Source organism: Chiroxiphia lanceolata, chromosome 4 (genome assembly GCF_009829145.1).
Source record: "Chiroxiphia lanceolata isolate bChiLan1 chromosome 4, bChiLan1.pri, whole genome shotgun sequence".
Taxonomy (NCBI): Eukaryota; Metazoa; Chordata; class Aves; order Passeriformes; family Pipridae; genus Chiroxiphia; species Chiroxiphia lanceolata.
The window spans coordinates 1,629,576-1,651,717 of record NC_045640.1 but is presented as its reverse complement, the minus strand read 5'-3'; the positions used below and the strand labels follow the sequence as shown (position 1 = coordinate 1,651,717).

The window sequence follows — 22,142 nt, the reverse complement described above, 5'->3', positions numbered from 1 at the left end:
CACGTGACCCGCCCCATTCATGCCCCCGCCGCTTTGTGAATGGCCGCTCCGCGCGCGGGAACCGCCCGCCTGCTCTGATTGGTCGCCGCCGGCGCCACGCGCGCCCCCGGGTGGGCGTGGCCAAGGCGGCGGGCGCCCCCTGCTGGTCCAGACGCGGGGGTGCAGCTTCCCCGCGGGGTGGGAGCCGGGAATGGGATCGGGAATGGGACCGGGAACGGGAACGGGAACGGGAACGGGAAGGGAACAGGTCCCGGAACGTGGCTGAGGCCCTGGAGGTCCTGCCCCACAGCGCCGCCGCCTTTGGAATTTTCTCCAATACATTTTTTTCCCCAATATATTTTTTTCCAATATATTTTTTCCAATATATTTTTCAATTTTTTTTTTAATCAACTCTTTAACCTTTTTTTTTTTTTTTTTAAAAAAAATATCTTCTTTTTCCGAGCACGGGCGTAAATCCCCCCCTCTTTTACTTCCCCAGCGCTTTGCAGGACCACCCACACTAACAAAGCCTTGGCACACACCTTTCACCCCCACAATCCCTATTTTTGGCCCTCAGCACCAGCTTTTGGTGTAGCAAAACCGCTGCCCGATCCCGAAACGTCCTGAACCCCTTTTTAAAAAATAAACATCTCCGTGCACGAAGGTGCAGACAACTTCCAAGGAGGGTTTTTACACGGGGTACCTGTTTTGCATGGAATTATCTGGCAGCCAGGCTTGGGTTTCCCAGCTGTTAATTCCCGAGGCCAGATGGCTCCGGCAGGTAACTGAGCGGGATTTCACTCAATTAAGCTGTCACAGGCTGGGCTGAAACCCTCCAGCGTTCTAATAAAGCATTAAAAATTCATGGCATGGCAAAAACCCAAGAGTGATATTTGTTTTGCTAAAGCAAATCTTACACATTCGGCGAAATTAAGATCATCAGAAAAAAAAAAAAAAAAAAAGAAAAAAAAAAGACAGCAAATGTGTATTTTTTTCACAAGTAGCTTCTTGATGGCAGAACTTGCTTTAGTGGCTGCCAGTTCCCCCCTTCCCACTTTGGCAGCTCCGATCTCCTGCATCCATCACGCTTTTTGCCCCAGTTCCCAGCCTGGCACCGCACCCTGTCCCACAGAGCCCAGCGAGGAACTGGGCCAACTGGAAATGGTCAGCATTTCGTTGGACTTTCCTCCCAGCAGCTCATTTCTTCCATCTGACCTGTTGTCAGGCTACACCGAAGGGTGCAGGAGGTGCCTCGACCCTGGAAGTGTCCATGGCCAGGTTGGATGGGGCTTGGAGAGACCTGGGATAAGTGGAAGGTGTCCCTGCCCATGGCAGGGGTGGGACTGGATGGGCTTTAAGATCCCTTCCAAGCCAAACCATTCCATGATTTCTAAGCAGGAGTGAGGGTCTGAGAAGCAAGTATTTTAACTGATAGAACTAAAAATGAAATAAAAAAATCAGAGGGAAGGAATTGGTGACCAAATGAGCCCAGATCGGGACCTGCAGGGCAGAGCTGCAGAGAAATTATCATGGAATCATGGAATGGTTCGGGTTGGAAGGGACCTTGAAGATCATCCAGTTCCACTCCCTGCCATGGGCAGGGACACTTTCCACTAGACCAGGTTGCTCCAGCCTGGCCTTGGACACTTCCAGGGACTCATGGGCAGCCACAGCTTCTCTGGACAACCTGGGCCAGGGCCTCCCCACCCTTCTCTTAAACCATGGAATATACTCCATGTCCCTCATGTCCTGTCACAGTGGGGACTCTGATCCCTCAGCACCATCCTGGTCCCCTCAAAGATTTGCTCCTGCTGCACAGCTCTGGTGCTGATGTGGACAGAGCCCATGGAACCCCCTCCTGCTGGGACAACACGGTGTAGGCACCTCATCACCTTCACAAAGACAGAGGCTGATGAAGCTGGATCAGAACACTGAGTATCACAAAATCATCCACACCACAAAACCCCTGGATCCAGAACACTGAGCATCACAAAATCATGAATACCAAAAAATCCCTTGGATCCAGAACACTGAGCATCACAAGATCATCCACACCACAAAACCCCTGGATCCAGAACACTGAGCATCACAAAATCATGAACACCACAAAAACCCTGGATTCGGAACACTGAGCATCAGAAAATCATGGACACCATAAAACCCCTGGATCCAAGAACACTGAGCATCACAAAATCATGGACACCACAAACCCCCTGTATCCAGAACACTGAGCATCACAAAATCATCCACACCACAAAACCCCTGGATCCAGAACAGTGAAAATCACAATATCATGGACACCACAAAACCTCTGGATCCAGAACACTGAGCATCACAAAATCATGGACACCACAAACCCCCTGCATCCAGAACACTGAGCATCACAAAATCATCCACACCACAAAATCCCTGGCTTTGGAACACTGAGCATCACAAAATCATGGACACCATAAAACCCCTGGATCCAAGAACACTGAGCATCACAAAATCATGGACACCACAAAACCCCTGGATCCAAGAACACTGAGCATCACAAAATCATGGATACCACAAAATCCCTGGATCCAGAATACTGAGCATCACAAAATCATGGACACTACAAAACCCCTGCATCCGGAACACCGAGCATCACAAAATCATCCACACCACAAAATCCATCAGTGTTTGGGCTCAGGCTGTAGTTGAGACAACCAGCACTAGGTGTCATGGAATCACAGAATCATTAAGGTTGGAAAAGCACTCTGAGATCATCCAGTCCAACATCCCCCAGCACTGCCAAGGCCACCACTGACCCCTGTCCCCAAGGGCCACATCCACGGGGATTTTAAATCCCTCCAGGGATGGGGACTCCACCACTGCCCTGGGCAGCTGTGCCAGGGTTTGTTTGCGTCAATGACATTGAAAATCCAGAGGGATCTGTGGGATCTGAGTCCGGGGATCCTGGGAGGACAGCGAGGGACTGGGGGCTCCACTCCTGGGCAGTGCAGTGCAGGGACAGGGAGAGTCACTGGTGCAAAGAAGTGCCAGGGGACTGCTGATTCTAAGTATCTACTGGGTGTATAATCAGAATTGCCCAAATTATCCATCATTTGAGAGAGCACCTATTGGATTTATCTGGAAAAGCCACCCGAGCTGCTTTGTTGTGGTGGCCCAGATCCTCTTGGCACTGGGCTGCTCTTAGCGTTTCAAATGCTCTCAGCGGCTTCTGATGGGTAGAACAGGGCTCCCACAAATCCAGGGGAAGGCAGGAGGGCTTCCAGGGCTGGAAAACCCACCCCACACCCTACCAGGGTGTTGGGAATGCCATGGAGCTGCTGTTGCTGCTGAGCTGTGGCACTGCCTGGGCTCCCTGATGTTGGAGAGGAAGCGCTGAATTCCTTTGGCAAAGGGCTGTTAACAATGGCTTTCAGGAAGAGCCCTGGGTACTTCCCACCCAGAAAGGGTAGGGCTGGAAGCCACACGAGGTGGCCCTGGCTGTTGTCACCGTTGCCATGGCTACCCACGGGCAGCGGGAAGGGAGGACCGTGGTTTCCCTCCTGAGCTCCGTTGTTGTTTTAGTCACCCAAAGGCCGCCCCGACCGTGGGATCTCCTCGTGTTCAGCAGCTAATTGTGTGACCTCCTAAGGACAGGATGGCTTGGATGGCAGCAGGTCCCTCCTCCATCCAGCAGGATTGCCACCCAGCTGGGTTGTGTGGCAGCAGGGATAATGAGGGTGGGCCGAGTGGCACAGCGGGAATTTCGCTCCTGCAGCGGTCTGGGATGGGAAGTGGAGCGTGTATCGAGGAGATCTCCCCACATTTTGGGACAGGAGCATCTCCCTCGTCCTCATAAATTGTGGCTGCCATCATGCAGCCCAAGCACAGGATTCCCAGATGGAGCAGCTCTGAGCCTCAGATGGGGATCCATCAGGTCCTCAAATCCCCCCTGGATGAAGTTAAGCCACACCATGTGGGTTTTGGTGGGACTTCAGAAACCCCAGTACAACTTGCCAAAAGATCTTTGCCCTGAAATTGCCACCAGACATCCCCAAACCGTATTTAATTAAAGCAGAAACTCAGATTTGAAAAATCCTCCTCCAAGGCCGAAGCCAGAGCTCCACGGCTGAAGTTCATCGTGACACTCTTTCAGTGTGTCCAAGCTATTAATTGCTTGTATTCAGATAAAAAGGTAGAATAAAGTGGATGTGAAAACAAGAGTCATAATTAGAAGCATCCAGGTATGTCCCAGTCAGGGATTTAGGGAACAGTACAATAATATTAGAGAGATTTAAAAATTTATGTCGGCGCTGAAAAGTAAAGCAGAGCAGGATTTTAAGTGCAGAGCCTGATGGCTGGAGAATGTGGATTTATCCTCCATAAATATCTTGTGGAAGGCTGGATTGTATTGTGGTTGTGGATGTGTGTGGAGGAATGTTTGTAGGAGCAACAAAACAACAGGGAGCCAGGTCTGGGCGAGGGCACCTGCCCGGGAGCAGCAGGACCAGGGTGGAATCCCTATAAATCACCACCCGGAGCCTCTGGCAACCCAGGCCGGCTGCTGCCACTGCTGTGGGTGGCATCAAAGTGTGTGGGATAGTGACAACCAGCTCGGAGGGAGCTGTGACCCTTCTCCGAGGTGGCATCTGCTGACAGTGCTTCTCCCACCCTCCAGAAAGCGGGAGCAGCCAGAAAGCAGGAGCAGCTCCCCGTCGTTCCTCGCTTCTTCTGCCTCTCCATCCCAGTCCAGCCCTTTCTCCTTCCCCCAAAAAAGGCAGCCAAGCCATGAGCTTTCCCCCCTGGGAAGGGCAAGGTTGCATTTTATGGGCACAGGGCGGGTGCTTTCAGTTGGCACAGCGTGGCAAAAATGTGGAAGGCAGGGGAGAGAGGGGGATAAACGAGACACAGGCACCTCTCCGGGTACCAGGGGTGTGTTTATTCCCTGGGATTGGGGTGGAGGGGGATAAATGAGACACAGGCACCTCTCTGGGCAGCAGGGGTGTGTTTATTCCCTGGGATTGGGGTGGAGGGGGATAAATGAGACACAGGCACCTCTCTGGGCAGCAGGGGTCTGTTTATTCCCTGGGATTGGAGTGGAGGGGGATAAATGAGTCCCAGGCACGTCTCCGGGCAGCAGGGGTGTGTTTATTCCCTGGGATTGGGGTGGAGGGGGATAAATGAGACACAGGCACCTCTCTGGGCAGCAGAGGTGTGTTTATTCCCTGGGATTGGAGTGGAGGGGGATAAAGGTCAGCCTTTGAGAAGGAAACCAGGCTGCTGCATGCCCAGAGCAAACAGGATCAGTGACTCCTGGGCTTAGTCAGCACCCGGGGCGTTGTTACTGCTCTGGAAATCCCACGTGGTTTTCCTGGTCCAGGAAGGACAAGGGGAGGAGGAAGCAAACGCTGAGGGTGCCCAGCCTGTGGGCAAAGGGTTTGGTGAAGGCAGGAGGGAGAGGAGGAGGAGAGTGTGGGGGCAACTCCAGGACTCCAGTCCACATTCCAAGAGAAGGGATGTGCCCAGAGAAGCTGCTTGAGGTCCCTGCAGGAGGCTGGTCTTCCACTCAACAGCATCTGGCCTTGTTTGATCCTTTCTTTCCACTTCTAATTCCTGGATCTGTTCACTAACCCCCTTTTTCCATTGGGAAGTGTTTTCCCGACTGACACAGGAGAGACCAGGTTTAAGCATAGCTTGGCATCGTGCCCTCCTGTCACCATCTGAATTGAGGAGGGGGGAGGAGAGCACGGAAGGGAAGATGCCCGAAGGGAGAGAAGGAAGCACTTAGGGGAAGCAGAGGAGCCAGGAGATGTTGAAAATGGATCAGCACAAAATGAGAACCCAAAATAAACGCCATCTGCAAGAGGCTGTTAAGGTTAAAAAAAAAAAAAAAAAAAAAAGGAAAGAAATTCTGCTAATGGCATCACTCTGGTGACTCAGGACAACTGGTTCTGAATTTGGGGAGATCCCAGGTGCTGCAGTGCTTTGTAGACAGTGGTGATGACTTTTCGTTTCAGCAGTGAGGGAATAGCTGAGCAGTCACAGACAGAGGCAGGTCGTTTAGCCAGCAGGGAACCTGCACAAGAGGCCATGGAAAGGCTCCTCCAGCTTCCGGACCTGTTACACTGATTTTTTTTAGGGTGTTTTGGCACACTAAGGAAGCTCTGGAAGACTGGAAAACACTGAGAGGTCAGTAAATAAAAGGGAGAGTTTTTAAAGCACTCTTTAAAAACTCAGGCTGTTGTCAATCCCAGTAAACCCAATTACATGGAATTTCATTAGTAGGAAATTAAGGGAACATAAAAGAGTTAACGTCAGCCAGATGGGCTTAAGGAAAATAGGATCTGTCAGGCAAACTCTGTCATTTTTCAAGGAGATTATGAGCTGGGAACAGGCATCTTTGATGCATTTGTGTTGGTCCTGCATGATGATTTGATTAATAAATCAGAACAATACATATTCAGCTTGTTTGTGTCAGTGACTGGTAAGAATAAATAAACTTCTTGCGGATGGGCTTTCAAATGGTACAAAGTTTGTGTGGCAGCAAATGACAAGGACAAATCCCAGGCTGCTCCCGAAGGCAGATGCAAGCCATGAATATTCATGCGAAGGTGACCAAATCCCACGTGTCCAGCGACAAAGAATGGAGCTTTTCTTACAGAATGGAAAATTTTATCCCCGGAATTGAAGGTGAGGGTGGGGAATCAGCTGAACATCAGGCTCAGGGTGACCCCGGGGCCAGCGGGGCTCAGAATGGTGCTCACACAACAGGGAGGAGGAGCAGATGGGTGATAATCACCTTGTGCTTTGTTTTGCCGGGTTACTCGATTTCTGCTGCTTGATAACAACATCCTGGGCTGATCCCACATCCCGGGCTGATCCCCCAGCGTGGGCAGCAGAGCAGGGGGGGATTCTGCCCCTCTGCCCCTGTCTCAGCTGAGACCCCCCTGCAGAGCTGCTCCAGCCCTGGGAACAACAGCACAAGGACGTGGAGCTGCTGCAGAGAGTCCAGAGGAGGCCCCGGAGCTGCTGCCAGGGCTGGAGCCCCTCTGCTCTGGAGCCAGGCTGGGAGAGCTGGGGGGGTTCCCCTGGAGAAGAGAAGGCTCCAGGGAGAGCTGAGAGCCCCTGGCAGGGCCTGAAGGGGCTCCAGGAGAGCTGGAGAGGGACTGGGGACAAGGCATGGAGGGACAGGACACAGGGAATGGCTTCCCAGTGCCAGAGGGCAGGGATAGGTGGGATATTGGGAAGGAATTCCTGTCTGTGAGGGTGGGGAGGCCCCGGGCCAGGCTGCCCAGAGAAGCTGTGGCTGCCCCTGGATCCCTGGAAGTGTCCAAAGCCAGGTTGGAGCAACCTGGTCTAGTGGAAGGTGTCCCTGCCCATGGCAGGGGGTGGAATGAGACGATCTTTAAGTTCCCTTCCAACCCAAACCATCCAGTGATTCCATGACTGATTATAAATTCCCATCTCTGTGCTCAACCCCCTGGTATCATAACCCAGTGGACTGAGCAGCATCCTCACACCAGAGAAAAACAGACTTTGTTTCAGAGATCTTTATTTGTGGTAACACCATTCCCTGATGGAACACTCAGGATTGATCCTGGCATTGGTGTCATCCATAGCAGTTCTCATCCTGTAATTAAAGCCATTAAGGGTCGTTGCCAGCCACTCACTCTTGGACCACTGGTGTTTAATCCTGTTTAACAATCTCAGCTGAGACAGAGCAATAGTTACCACTGACTTCAGAAATATTGGCTCAGTCCCCCACAGCACCAGCCCCACTAATTTGAAGGATAACAATAATCCTCTTAGCTGGGAACAGCGGTGGATGGTGGAATCCCCCGATTCTGCGCCGGAGCTGGGTTTGTATCACACACTGAGCGTTCCCAGAGCCACAGGCAGGTCATCCCAGCGGTCTGAACTCCAGAGCAGTTTAAATCAGCGATGATCTGCTCCTCAGCAGCCATCAGGGTGATGCCTTAAGGGATCGCCCCTGTTTTGCCACGAGGGATTGCTGGAAGCTCCAGCCTTCTCCAGGGATGTCCCAGCTCACGCCTCTGCAGAGCAGCCAGAGGAGGCTGTGCTGTGCTTCCCCATGATCCAGCTCCTAATCCATCCCCTGGGTCGGGATTCCCCTGCTATTTCAATCTCCTTTCCTTCTACTGCTGTCCTGTGTCTTTGCTTCTTGGTCCTCGGAAAGCTTCTACCAGATCTCCATGGTGACAGCCATCGGATTTCCTCGTGGTGTCAACACATCCAGAGCGACACCCATCTGGTCTCGCAGGGAACCAGGTTTGGGAACCACAGGCATGATGGGCAGGAGCTGGGGAATTCCACGTGGGCTAGTCAAGCTGGAGCACGAGTCTGATGAGGAGCGGCTGAGGGAGCTGGGGGGGCTCAGCCTGGAGAAAAGGAGGCTCAGGGGGGACCTTCGGGCTCTGCAACTCCCTGACAGGAGGGGGGAGCCGGGGGGGGGGATCAGGCTCGGCTCCCAGGGAACAAGGGACAGGAAGAGATGAAACAGCCTTAAATTGCACCAGAAGAGGTTTAGTTTGGATATTGGAGAAAATTTTTTCGTGGAAAGGGTTGTCCAGCCCTGGCCCAGCTGCCCAGGGCAGTGCTGAGGCCCCATCCCTGGAGGGATTTAAAATCCCTGTGGATGTGGCATTTGGGGACATGGGTCAGTGGTGGCCCCGGCAGCGCTGGAGGATGGTTGGGCTTGGTGATCTGAAAGGTCTTTTCCAACCTTAACGATTCTTAACGATTCTAAATTTTCACCAAGCTCTCCTTGCCACTCCTGCATTGTTCCAGTCTGGGAGCCCCATTTTAGGGAGTTATTTTATCCCTTTCTCATTTAAATAAGTGACAATACAGGTGTCCCTGCCCTTGTCAGGGGGGTTGGAACGAGATAATCTTCAAGGTCCCTTCCAACCCAAACCATTCCACGATTCCATGTTATTCAGACCAGCAGCGTTCAACCTTCCCAAGCAGCGGTGAGGGAGGCCCGAGGTGTGCTCCTACAATCCGAGTGGATTATTTATATCTCAGAAGAAGAAACAACAAAAGCAAACGCAGAAACCCACGGTGGCATCCACAGCCTGGGCTTGATCCCGCTTTTCATCCCACGGTGTCCCTGGCAGAGCGTGGGATTCCCATGCAAGGACAGCTCTGCTGCACCTGATAACGGGGTTGGGAACGGGACCTTCCAGCGCCCGTTTTCACAACACACAAATTAACAACAACAACCACCAGCTGCTTCCAAAGGAAGGATTTGCACTGAGAGGGGCAGCGCTGAACGGTGAGGAGACCTTGACATCCCAGGATGTTTCTGCAGGATAACGGTGTTTTCCAGGGGAAGCTCCGCTGTGTCCTTGGGAGCAGAGGCCTCTTGGGTGACACAGCTCAGGGGGGATGCAGAGCAGCTCGGCAGTGGGTGGGATGGTTCAGGATCAAGCTCAAAGGTGGTTTGGTGTCAGCAGGAGCTTCCTTTGGGAGCACAGTCAGTGGTACATTTTTAAGGTGGGGGTGACATCATTTACAAGGCTGAGGGAAAGGATGGGGCAGGAGGAGCAGAGGGTCATCCCTCAGGGGGGAGGGGATGCCTCTGCTTGGGGCGGTGATACAGGTTTGTTCCTGCTGGGAGGTCATGATGGTGTCACTGCCATGGGATTGTGTTCCCTCATGGGGGAGGACATGAGGGCCCTGTTACGGGGCTGTGTCAGTCATGGTGGGTGTCATGGCCATGGGGCTGTGCCCTCTTGCAGAGGAGGACACGGGATCCCTGCCATGGGGCTGTGTCAGTCATGGTGGGTGTCATGGCCATGGGGCTGTGCCCTCTTGCAGAGGAGGACACGGGATCCCTGCCATGGGGCTGTGTCAGTCATGGTGGGTGTCATAGGGCTGTGCCCTCTTGCAGGGGAGGACACGGGATCCCTGCCATGGGGCTGCGTCAGTCATGGTGGGTGTCATGGCCATGGGGCTGTGCCCTCTTGCAGAGGAGGACATGGGATCCCTGCCATGGGGCTGTGTCAGTCATGGTGGGTGTTACAGCCATGGGGCTGTGCCCTCTTGCAGAGGAGGACATGGGATCCTTGCCACGGGGCTGTGTCCCCTGATGGTGGCTGTCACGACCGTGGGGGCTGTGTCCCACCACAGTGGGTGTCATGGCCGTGGGACTGTGTCCCCTCACAGGGTAGGACATGCCAGTAGGGTGTGCCCCTCATGGTGAGTGTCATGGCCATGGGGCTGTGTTCCTTGCAGGGGAGGATGTGGTGTCCCTGCCGTGGTGGTTGTGTCCCCTCACATGGGACAAGGACACAGGGGCCTTTCCATAGAGCTGTGTCACGACCACAGGGCTGTATCCTCTTATGGTGGAGGACAAGGAATCCTGCCATTGGGCTGTGTCCCTTCATGGCACATGTCACGAGTGGGGCTGTGGCCCTTCATGGGGGAGGACATGGGGACTGTGCTATGGTGGATGTGTCCCCTCACAAGGGTAGGACATGGGGTCCCTGCAGGGTCTGTGTCCCCTCCTGGGGGAGGACATGGGGTCCCTTCTATGGGGCTGTGTCCCCTCAGGAGGGAGAGGATCATGGGGTCCGTTCCGTGGTGGCTGTGTCCCCTCATGGGGGAGGACATAGGGTCTCTTCCATGGTGGCTGTGTCCCCTAATGAGGGAGGATATAGGGTCTCTTCCATGGGGTTGTGACTCCTCAATGTGGGTGTCACCACCGTGGGGCTGTGACCCCTCACAAAGGGAGGGTGCCATGACCATTGGGGTGTGTCCCCCCAAGAGGGTGGGGATCATGGTGTCCTTTCCATGGGACTGTGTGCCCTGATGATGGATGTCACCACCATGGGGCTGTGTCCCCTCAGGAGGAAGAGAATCATGGTGTCCCTTCCATAGAACTGTGTGCCCTGATGATGGATGTCATGACCACGGGGCTGCGTTCCCCGAGAAGGGAGAGAATTGTGGTGTCCCTTCCATGGGACTGTGTGCCCTGATGATGGATGTCATGATCATGGGGCTATGTCCCCTGAGAAGGGAGAGAATCATGGTGTCCCTTCCATGGGACTGTGTGCCCTCATGACCACGGGGCTGTGTCCCCTCAGGAGGGAGAGGACCATGGTGTCCCTTCCATGGGACTGTGTGCCCTGATGATGGATGTCACCACCATGGGGCTGTGTCCCCTCAGGAGGGAGAGGACCATGGTGTCCCTTCCATGGGACTGTGTGCCCTGATGATGGATGTCATGACCACGGAGCTGCGTTCCCCAAGAAGGGAGAGAATTGTGGTGTCCCTTCCATGGGACTGTGTGCCCTGATGATGGATGTCATGACCATGGGGCTATGTCCCCTGAGAAGAGAGAGAATCACGGTGTCCCTTCCATGGGACTGTGTGCCCTGATGATGAATGTCATGACCATGGGGCTGTGTCCCCTGAGAAGGGAGAGAATCATGGTGTCCCTTCCATGGGACTGTGTGCCCTCATGACCACGGGGCTGTGACCCCTCAGGAGGGAGAGGACCATGGTGTCCCTTCCATGGGACTGTGTGCCCTGATGATGAATGTCATGACCACGGGGCTGTGTCCCCTCAGGAGGGAGAGGACCATGGTGTCCCTTCCATGGGACTGTGTGCCCTCATGATGGATGTCACCACCGTGGGGCTGTGACCCCTCATGGGGCGTTCGGGCGCTGCCATGGCTGTGCCCCGACAGCGGTGTCCTCTCAGCGGTACCACCGCCGCCTTCCCCCTCCTCCGGATCCTCCCCCCCTTCCTCCTCCTCCTCCTCCTCCCCGGGTGCCCCGGCAGCGCCGGCGCGGCCCGGTCCCGCTGCCCCGCACTACATTTCCCGGCGTGCCGGGCGCGGCGGGGCCGGAGCGGGGGCTGGAGCGGCCCCGGCGCTGCCGCCGCCGCCGCCCGGAGCGGGGAGTGCCGGGCAGGGCCGGGCAGGTGGAGCGGCCCCCATGGAGCGGGGGAAGATGGCGGAGCTGGAGAGCCTGGAGACGGCGGCGGAGCACGAGCGGATCCTGCGGGAGATCGAGAGCACGGACACGGCCTGCATCGGCCCCACGCTCAGGTGCGCGACCCTGCCCGGGCTCGGCGGGGGCACCGCGGCCGCGGGGGGTTGGGAGGGTGGCGGCGGTTCCCGGCGGTTCCCTGCGGTCCCCCCGAGACCCCCGGGGCGCGTCCCCTCCCCTGCCCCCCCCTCGGGCTTCCCGCGGGCATCTGTCAGAGTTCTCCCGGCGGGATTTATCCCTGGAAACCTCCGTGCTCGGTTTCCTTGCCGGGGCTGACGGTGACGCGGCGGGGACGGGGCGCGATCGCCGTCCCGACCGAGAGACGAGTTGATGCCTCTTGTTTGCTTAATGGATCCTTTGTTCTCCCGTTAAGCATCTTTTCCCCCCGCGGTTCTTGCGGAATCCTCGGGCTGGGAGAGCCCGTGGCTTCGTCTGCGGGAGATGCAGAGCTCTCCCGGTGCCCGAGGAGCGCAGATGGATGTGGCTCCTTCCCATTCCCTTTGCCAGCAGCTCCTTCCTATCGCTCCGGCTCTGCCGTTTCACCCCTTTAGGTGTTTGTTTTGCCCCAGTGGCTGCTGTGTTGTTCGTATAAAAGATGTGGTAGCTGGCTGTGTAACTCATCACTCGATTTCTTTAAAAATATGATATTTTAGCTGAACTATGCACGTCTAAGACCTGTTCCTTTTAGCTGGACCGCATCAGCATTGCTGTCCTGAGATACTAACTCATCCCTCCTTCCCCGTCTTTAAATTAACACAGAAGTTCTCCAGAGAACTTTGTATCAACCCGAAATGTTTGCTGAGCCCAGGTGCGTGTGTTTTATCCCCTGGAATATCGATGGTGCAAATGGGTGGAGGGATATTTCTGGCTCGTTGTAACCACGTTGCTCAGGTGGGGGAAGGTGGAGGGGCGTTCCCAGGATTGCTCAGCTGCAAAATCTAAATAGTTGTGTTGTCGCAGAGTTAAATTGGGTGCTAAGTCAGGTGTTGGTCATGAGGGGAACGAGGTGCTGCCCTGGGTTTCACCTTCCCCTTCCAACGGCTCTGCACCGACACAGGTGCTTCCAGTGTTGAAATCACAGCACCGGGTGGGAGCGTTTTGGGGATAATCAGGATTGGAGCCTCCCGTCCCACCCCCTCTGCAGCAGCCCTTCCTCTCTTGAGTTTTACAGAGTCATGGTTTTAAATGACTTGAGTGGCTGCCTTTAAAAATAAATGGGTTTAAGGCTGTGTGACTCGCAGTGATACTGCGGTGCTGGCACAGGATGAAAATGGGAAAGCTTTTAATTTGTGGAGAGATAGAGTGCTGGATTTCCCTCAGAGTTGCCCATTTCTTCGCTTTTGTGACTTCTTGCAGTTTTCTTCCTGAAGTTCTCCGTGAAACTTTTCCAGGTAAACTGAACAGTAAGAGATGCTGAGAATTAGATTTATTGACAAAACTGAAAGAACTGGTTTGAATGTGTGGGAACTGCCAGAATGAAGAGTGTGGGTGGGTTTTTTTTTCCATTTAAGAGGTCTAAGTGCAGTTGATCTTGTTTCTCAGTATTAAGGTTAGATGAGGAGTTGGGTTTAATGTTGATCTTTGCATACCCACAGGAGGAACATTAATAAGTGTCTGGGCAGAGAAAGGTTTGGGCTTTGCTTGCATTAACTTTTGGAGTGTGGTGATATTTCATTAGGAGTATTATTAATAGTATAATTGTAAGCTATACCTGCCCCAAGGATTTTTAGAGTTGAAACTTTACCAGCTCAGGGTAAACACGACGCGCTGGAGAGTCTGGAAAAGAGGATGGTGGAAACTTTTTTTGGGGAAAAAAAAAAAAAGGTGACTCACTTCTTGTAGGCATCATGGAAGAAATGTGTCTCCAGGAGCCAGGCTGGCTTCCCTTCTAGGAACAGCATTCCCAAAGTGCAGCTCAGAGCTAGGCTGGACTGCCAGGACTTGTTTGCAGAGCTGTGCTTTTATCAGTTTCTGCCTGGGCACAGCGAGGTATTCCGGGTGCAGCCACTCCAGGGTGTCCTGGATTGCTGGATTGCCATCGTGGGAGGGGGACGGAGGGGTTAAGAGATGGAGTGGAAGGTCCAACTAATTCATCTGTCTGGGTGGGTTTGTGTCCCACCCAGCAGGGAGAGAGTTTTTTGTGTTTAGAAAAATAGCAAGTGTAGTAACTCTTGCCCTGGGGCAGGGGAAGGATGAGATTCCTCCTTCCTTGAAGTCCCTTCCAGCCCTGTTTTTTGTGCTCAGTTCTGGCCGGGAGTCGGTGGCATGGGCCGGAACTCCATTGTGCCGGCGCTGTGCAGATGTGGGGCCGAGGCTGCCCCTCCTCAGGGACAGGCACCGCTTCCTAAAAATAAACTGCCCCGGCCCTGGTGCGTGTGATGAGCTGTGCCAGCCCCATCTCTGGCTCTGGGGCCGTCCAGGTCTCCTCTCCTGTTTTTTCCTGACAGGGAATGTGGTGTTTGAAGGACACCGAGCGCCTTCAGTGAGTCTGTGGGGATCTCCTCGAGCCCACGATGCTCCTGGAATCAAAATAATCCACTTCAGGATGTCTTTCCTGCTATTCAGCCTCTACTAATTATACCCATTGCTCCTAATTCCACTTCCTTCTGCTGTTCTAATTCCTCTTTTTTCGTCCTTGCTGGTGTTCCACTTGATTTTACGGAGTATTTTTGGATCTCCTCTCTGTGTGGGTTTTGAAGAATCACTTAATTCTGCAGGATCAGGAAGGGGAAGAAAAACCCTTTCTAGCTTAAAACCACCTCTTGGTTAAGCTGTGACACCTGAGTGCTCTAATTTATATTACACTTATTTGAAGTTTGTTGCTCTTTAGTGAATTTTGTGTCCATTTCAGCTGTGTTTATTTGTTTTTTAAGTGTTTATTTGTTTTTTAAGTGATGGGAAACTAGTGGTGGCCTGTAATGTAACAGCTCTGGTCACTGGGAGTGAGGATGGATAACAGTGAGGTTTTCTTGTGTCACAACCCATAAATGTGGGCTGTATAACTTCACCCCCCTTCCCTGTGCTCAGCCAAGGGTGAGTCCTTGTGATTATCTGAATTGCAAATCATTTTACAGCAGTTCTTGGTCCCAACCTGAGGATGTTTTGCCGTCCTTCCCTTCCCTGTGCTCCTCTGCAGTGTCCTTTAACACCTGGTGGCACCTCCTGCTTCAGATACAGCCTGGGATTAAGTCACTCCTTAATCCTCCTTTTGGTTAAACAGCTTGAGCTCTGCAAGTCTGTCACCCTTGAAAACCCTTTTCCTGCTCTCAAGCTGCATTTGCAGCTTTTTGAAGTGAGTGAAGGATTTTTAAGCAGCGCTTGATAAATGCAAGGAATTTTTAAACCCCATTTGATCAATTGAAGCAGCCCTGGCTGCCCACACAGGTGTAGCTGCAATGTTCTTTGCTGTCTCCTCACCACTTAAGGTGCACATAAAATTATATCACCCCTGTAACAATCTCCCACTTGTACCCTGGGAGGTTGGAGCAGGTCTTTTCCTCGGTGTTCTAACAGGAATTGTTCCTGCATGCAGAGTTGTTTCCTTGGGAGCTCAGGTATCCTCGTGCTCCTCATCACTACATCTGCACCTTTTCTCTTGGTTCTCCTGCACTGCAAGTTGCTGGGGAGGATCAAGATTTCCAAGGGGCTGTTCTCTGCTTGATTTCATGGCTTGTTACTCTGCCAGCTTTTGTGTCATCTGCAAATTGTATCATCAGTCTTTTTGTTTCCCTTTGGATGTGTATTTGCTTTCTAGGTTGTTCCTTGGTGCCTGAGGTTTTATCAGGCGTGTTGGGACTGGTACTTAGCAGTGCCCTACTGGAAACCTGAGAAAAATTCTATCTCAGACAGCTATTAATCATCCAGTCTGTGCTTTTATGTAGAACTAGAGCAGATATGAAACTCCTATTAAATATAATCGTGTGTGTTCAGAGAGATCACAGGGCTGTTTAACCCGAGAATGAAGTGAAGCACTAGATTGGGTCGTGTTTCTACTAAGCAGCTCCTGACTGGGATTAAAGTAGGACTGTAATTAAGATGTGTTCCCTAAATCCTTGATCAACTCTTCCATGTCAGTGTGTGGGATTAGTGTTGCTCTGGCTGACCTGGGTGTACCTGCCTGATCCATTTACTGGACTGGCATCGTGCCGTGGCCATTCCCTGCCATAACCTCCCCGTGCCCAGGTTTGTCTGGAACAGTGGAGCCAAAGGTCCTCACTGCCTGGTTTTTTTTTAGGGTTATGAATCTTGTGTCTTGGATGCTTGCAGATCATGGAATCATGGAATGGTTTGAGTTGGAAGGGACCTTAAAGCTCATCTCGTTCCACCCCCCTGCCATGGGCAAGGAAACCTTCCACTAGCCCAGGTTGCTCCAACCTGGCCTTGGATGCTCCCAGGGATGCAGGGGCAGCCACAGCTTCTCTGGGTAACCTGTGCCAGGGCCTCCCCACCCTCCCAGTAAAGAATTTCTTTTAAGTTCTTCCAAAATGTTCTCATTTTGGACTACTGGATATAACAAACCTCACTTCCCACAGGGACATCACCTCAGGTCCTTCTTGGTACCCTCTGGCTCTGACTGTCTGTGTGTTGAGAGAGCCCTGAGCTGGGTCTGTGGGGGCCAGAGGTGCTGATCCTGCTGGCATTGTTTGGTGCCACCTTGGATCCAGGCTGGAGCAACATGACAAAGCTTGGCTCAGGTCCTGACTCCTGAACTGGGACTTGGGGATGTCCTCGGGTTTATTTTCTCCTGTAGCTTCACATGGAGCTGAGCTGGAACTGTGGCTGTTCCTGTGTCATTCAGGTTTCTGGTGCTGAACTTGGAAAACTGAGGCTTGGTTCTTAGGCATAAACTTAAGGATAGAGTCCAGCAAGTGCTGGGGCTCTTTTTTAGCCCCTCTGAGCTCTCCAGCGTGTCCTAAGCTGGAAGTTGAGACATTGCTACAAGTCCTGTGGTAAACTCGGTTGGAAAAGGGATCTGGATGGAAAAATAACCCAGCTAAAGAATGTTTTGCTGTGTGGTGGCACAAACGCTGTTTTCCAGCCCTGGGAGGAGGTTGTGTGGGGATGGGAATGAGAGACTTGATGGTGGCAAAAGTCGAGATGGAGTTTTGCTGGATTTATAAAAGCTCAGTGAGTTTGTCCCAGTAGACACGAACCTGCTGTGTCATTCCTGGTCCACAGTCATGGACACTGATGTGGACTGGTCAGGCTGCCTGGGGTTGTGTCCCTTCTCCCACCTTTTGTGAGGTTTTTTTTCAGCCGGATCTGCTCACCCCCCACTCCAGCTTGGGCTCATTTTGTGGCTTCCTGCTGTCTAGACTGGCACAGGGGATTTGGTGGCAGGGAGCTGGTCATCCCTGAGCTTGGATATGTCCTTCCTTGCAATTCCCTCACCTGCCAGAAGACTGGTTTAGTTGGTTGGGGAGTGTAACTGGTTCATGGTGGGTTGACCGAGCACGGAAACCACGACAGGGTCTGGAGCATCACTTTGAGTCTTCTGGGTGCTGAGGATGAGGGGTGGCCAAGCTGGTCCCAATCTTTGTTGCAGTGGGTGAGATGAGGATAGTGGTCTGTGTTGCAGATGTGAAGTGAGGAATAATGACAGGCCTCTGGCTTGACAGCTTCCCTGTTTATAGTTTGGAGTGGGGGAGCAGTGGTGGCACTTCTGAGCACTCTTGGCACTACTTTTACTGGTGGTGTTGGGGTTTATCCTTCAGCTGAGTCTGCCTTGGGTAGGAGAGAGGAAGAAGACCCCGGATCAGCTTTGGCATGAGAAGGATCTTCTCTTCCACATGCTAAGAAGTGTCTCCTCAGGGTCCCAGCACAGCAAGAATTGAGGAGCAGCTGAAAATCAGCCTCAGTATCTGTAAAAGCCCCCTGAGGCCAAAGACTGTGAGAACTTACACGTGACAGAGCTCAAACTGTCCTGGTTTGTCCTGACTTTGCATCCTTTAGCTGTACCACTCTTTACCTTGGCTCCATGAATCCCACCTCTCCCAGTCCCATCCCGTATTTTATGTCCGGTAATTGGTGAAATACAAACTCCCAGCAAAGAAGGAACAGCACAGGCTGTCTAGACACTGAGTGCTGGCCACAGAACTTGCTCAGGAAGCTGCTTGTAACAACTGTAAATTGTCTGCTAATAAAAACCTCCCAGGATCTTTTGAAGCATCTTTCAGCCCATTTCCCTGCCACCCAGACAGGGAATCTGCAGTCTCCTGAAAATGAGCCTGGGCCTCTGTTCATATGTACATAATTAAGTGTCTTTTAAAAGACAGTTCTGCTTGAATTATATTAACATTCCCTTCTGGTCAGGCTGATGCTGTTCAGCTCCCAGGTTTTTTGTTTTTTTTTTTTTTTTTTTGTTGTGGAGGAAAAAGTACCAGGAATTTCTCCTGTGAAATGATCTGGTATCAGCATTTGCAATCCAAGAATGGCTTAATGTGTGGACCATCAGCAGCTTAGCCTGAAGGTATGATATACTTAATTATCCCAGGTTTTATGGATAATTTCTCCTTCTGCAAACAACTTGGAGATGGTGAACCTTTACAATTCCCATATCCCTTTTTCTTTCAGTGCTGCTGCAACCTGAAGGGAACAGCTTGCACTGCTCAATTATTTATACCTTGTATTTGCTTGGGCTGCCTCACAGAAGTACATTCCTTTCTGGAATTTAATGTATCACTGTCAGAGGGCAGATTATCCAGTGCCTGCTCCCGTTCTGTGGGATGGGGGCTCTCAGGAGCTCATGGAATTTATTCCCTGTGCGACAGCGGGATGTGATCCAGTGCTGTGAGGTGATGAGCTAAAAGGGGATATTTCCCTGGAATTTTTAGGGAAAGGCTGCTCTCCTGACGTGTTTTGATGTTTCGTGGAGTTGTCGGTGTGTATGACTTAGCAGGATTTCACCTCGAGCTGCCAGCTGAGCTCATCCTCAGAGCTCTGCTGTCCTGCCTTATCGTGGAAAACTGGGAGCCTGGGAGAGTCCTGTGGCATTTAAATCCACCCAGACTGTCCCTTCTGTCGTGTCTTTCTGATTCTGCTTTTAGTGGTTGAGGGGGTTTTGTCTTTCCCTAAAACCAACTCACTAAAGTGGCTGTTTGGTCCGTGGCTGCAGCAGTGGAATGATGGTGTCGGAATCCTTCTCCCAGAGGAGGGCAAACACAACCTTTGGGGGGAAAAAACTGAAAAGACTGGGATTGCTTAATCCAGAGGGGACAAGCCAGGCACACAATTCATCTTCAGATGCAGAATGGACTGTTGAGAAGATGAAGAAAAGCTCTTTGCACAGGCTGGGATCCGGGGTACAATTGAGGCAGCAGGGATTTAGGAGGGATGGAAGGAAGTGTTTTCTGGTTCTTGGGGAGAAAAATCATGGAAATGCTTGTCCTGGCTCTACCAAAAGCCTTTCTTCATCTTAATGTCTCAGGATAGGGAGCAGTGGGTGCTTATCAAAGGAGATACACAGCAAACATGCACTCCCAGTGTTTTCCAGTCTGCACTTGGGACACTTTGGGCACAGTTTGTACCAGGAATTCTCACTTCCAGAGCTTCCCATGGGTCTTTCCTCCACCACTGACTCGTAACATTTTAATCTGCTGGTTCTTCCACATTGAAACATTTAAAGTGATGAGTTCTGCACTTTAATTGTGCATTGTGTCTTCCTTTAGGGTTTGTTTGGTGTTTTTTTTTTGCTGGGACAAGCTTTAGTCTTTCCCAAAGGATTACGAGAAATATTAAGTCAGTGATATTTTTTCTTTTTTTTTTTCCTTCCAAGCTGAAGGTTCTTAATGAATTCACCCCTTTCTCCTGGCAGAGCTGTTCTGATTGCTCATTATCCCTGTTGCTTTTCTGGGTGTTCCTCGTGCAGCTCTCACCTTTTTGTGATGATGCTGGAAAGATCAGAGGGCTCAGGGATGTTTTTTTTTGCTTTGCTTTCCCCCTTTTCCTTGCAGTCTCAGTGCTCTGAGCCAACCATTCCTGACTCTGCAGCCCCGACCCTGCTGTGTCCCTCCTCCTCCTCAGTGGTGGTTCATTTGGAACCCTTCACTCTCCAGGGATTATAAAGGATTTGTCCCCCATCCTCCCCTCCAAGTGTCCTGCTTTTCCCTGCTGACACCGGGCTTCACTTGTCACTTTGTCACCCGATACTCGGCGTTGTGAGATCCTTTGCAGCTTTTTGGCTTTGGAGTCAATCCAAGTGAATAAAATCCAAGTGAATAATTCTGTGTCCTCTGCAGAATGTCACCGTGATGCTCGTCCCCTCCTGTCAAACCGCTGCACAACACATAGAGCCAGAGGAGCAGCCACCATTTATTGTTTGATTTTTGGGTTTTCACAGTGCTTTTAACACTCCAAGTGCTTTTGGGTGACCAGATTTCCCCTTGTTAACAAGTCTGGCTCCTTCCAGCACTCCTGGTGAAGAGGATGTGTTGAATGCCACCCCAAAAATCTGTTCTCCTTCGGTGTGTTTGAGTTTTTACATGTTTATTAACTATTTCTTAAGAAGATTTCTACTTTGCCCAGTCACGTAGAAGAGTTTTCCTTAAGAAGCTCCCTCTCCCTTGCTCTGGCAGCTTTCCTGCTCCTGGTGTTTGAAGAAGCTCTTAGTTATTCATATATTAACTAATTAGCTCTTCACATGGCTCTTCTTGGCATGGATTATTTTGCACGTGTGCTTGGCTTGAATTTGGGCTCTTGAATTTTCCAGAGCTGGAAGATTTTTTTTTCTTCTTCTTCTTTTCTTTTTATTCCTTGAAAAATCTCCTCTGCTGCTTTTTAACCACGGTGAGGGGCACGTGAGTGTTTAAATTAATTTTTCATAGTTGTATTTCTGTGCTCTGAAGCAGAGATATACTGTCTTTGAAGCAGTTTTTCATTGCCACCCACAAGCATTTAGTACTTTGAGCTGTTCCCTTTTAATTTCCCTTTTTGGACAGGGAAGAAATGAAGCACCAGGCTGCTGTGATATGGGGTGGTAACAGTTTTTATCCCTGCTCCCACAAAGGTGCTGGGTTTGGGGGTTTTATCTCGACTCTTGCCCATCATTAACACTCCAAAGGGTTGGAGCAGAAGCTCTTCCCTCTGTGGGTTGTCCTCTGTGAAGAAAATCCTTTGGCAAACCTCAGTCTTGGCTCAGCTCCCTCCTTTGCCTCCGGAACATCCCGTGGGAAGGGTTTGGAGGTGGGGCAGACACTCGTCTGTCGGTGCTGGGTTGGGGGAGGTTGACCTTGGGGAGGAGGTGGCTTCTGGAAATCCCTTCCCTGTGAATCCAGAGGGTGTTTGGCTTCTCTCCCCTTGGCCTGTCTGAGCTGAGGTCCAGAAATGACAGCAGGGGTGGCCCTGGGGTCCTGTCAGTGGTGCCTTGCAGGTCCTGTGCCCGTTGTGAGTTCAGGGGGGTGTTTTGGGGGGTCAGGATGTCTCCACCTTCCTCCTGAAGCTCGGCTCGCTCTGCCCGTGCAGATCAGCTGCCTCCTGCGTGGCATTCCTGGCATCAGGATGGCAAATGGTTCCTGGCTTGGATCAGCCACAGTGTGGGCACAGGCTCAGGCCAGTGACCACCTCCCTGTGCTGGCCCTGCTGGGGCACCTCCAGCCCTGGGGGCAGTTCTGGGACCCTCCTAATAAACCACTGGGGGACTGGAATGTGTACAGGGAAGGGGCTGGAGCAGCAGAAGCAGCTGAGGGAGCTGGAGGTCCTCAGCCTGGAGAAAAGGAGGCTCAGGGGGGACCTTCTGGCTCTGCAACCCCCTGACAGGAGGGGGGAGCTGGGGGGGGGTCAAGCTCTGCTCCCAGGGAACAAGGGACAGGAGGAGAGGGAACAGCCTCCAGCTGTGCCAGGGCAGGTTTAGATGGGATATTGAGAAAAATTCCTTCATGGGAATGGTTATAAGCAGCTGTCCAGGGCAGTGGTGGAGTCCCCATCCCTGGAAGTGTTAAAAAAACACATGGATGTGGCACTTGGGGACATGATTTAGTGGTGAACACAGTGGTGCTACTGGCTGATGTTTGGACTTTTTGATGATGATGATATTTTCCAACCTTTTCCAAAGATTCTGTGATTTCCAGTAAACACCTGTCCAGTCTTCTGGGGAGGGTTTGTCCTGCTCTCAGTGTTTTGAGGAGCCACCAGGACTGCTCTCCTGTAGAGGGTGATGCCACCAGAGGGGTCCCTTC

General features: G+C 52.0%; 1 protein-coding gene across 6 annotated transcripts in view; it reads left to right on the top strand.

Annotated features, from left to right (window-relative positions):
• The first annotated feature begins 11,836 nt into the window (after positions 1 to 11,836).
• EXOC6B (exocyst complex component 6B) overlaps positions 11,837 to 22,142 on the top strand; it is a 344,538-nt gene continuing 334,232 nt past the window's right edge. For all 6 annotated transcript variants that reach the window (XM_032685217.1, XM_032685216.1, XM_032685215.1 and 3 more), the window contains exon 1: positions 11,837 to 12,029. In XM_032685217.1, coding sequence (XP_032541108.1) covers positions 11,917 to 12,029 — 113 coding nt within the window. In that variant the 5' untranslated portion in view covers positions 11,837 to 11,916. The remainder of the gene's footprint in view (positions 12,030 to 22,142) is intronic.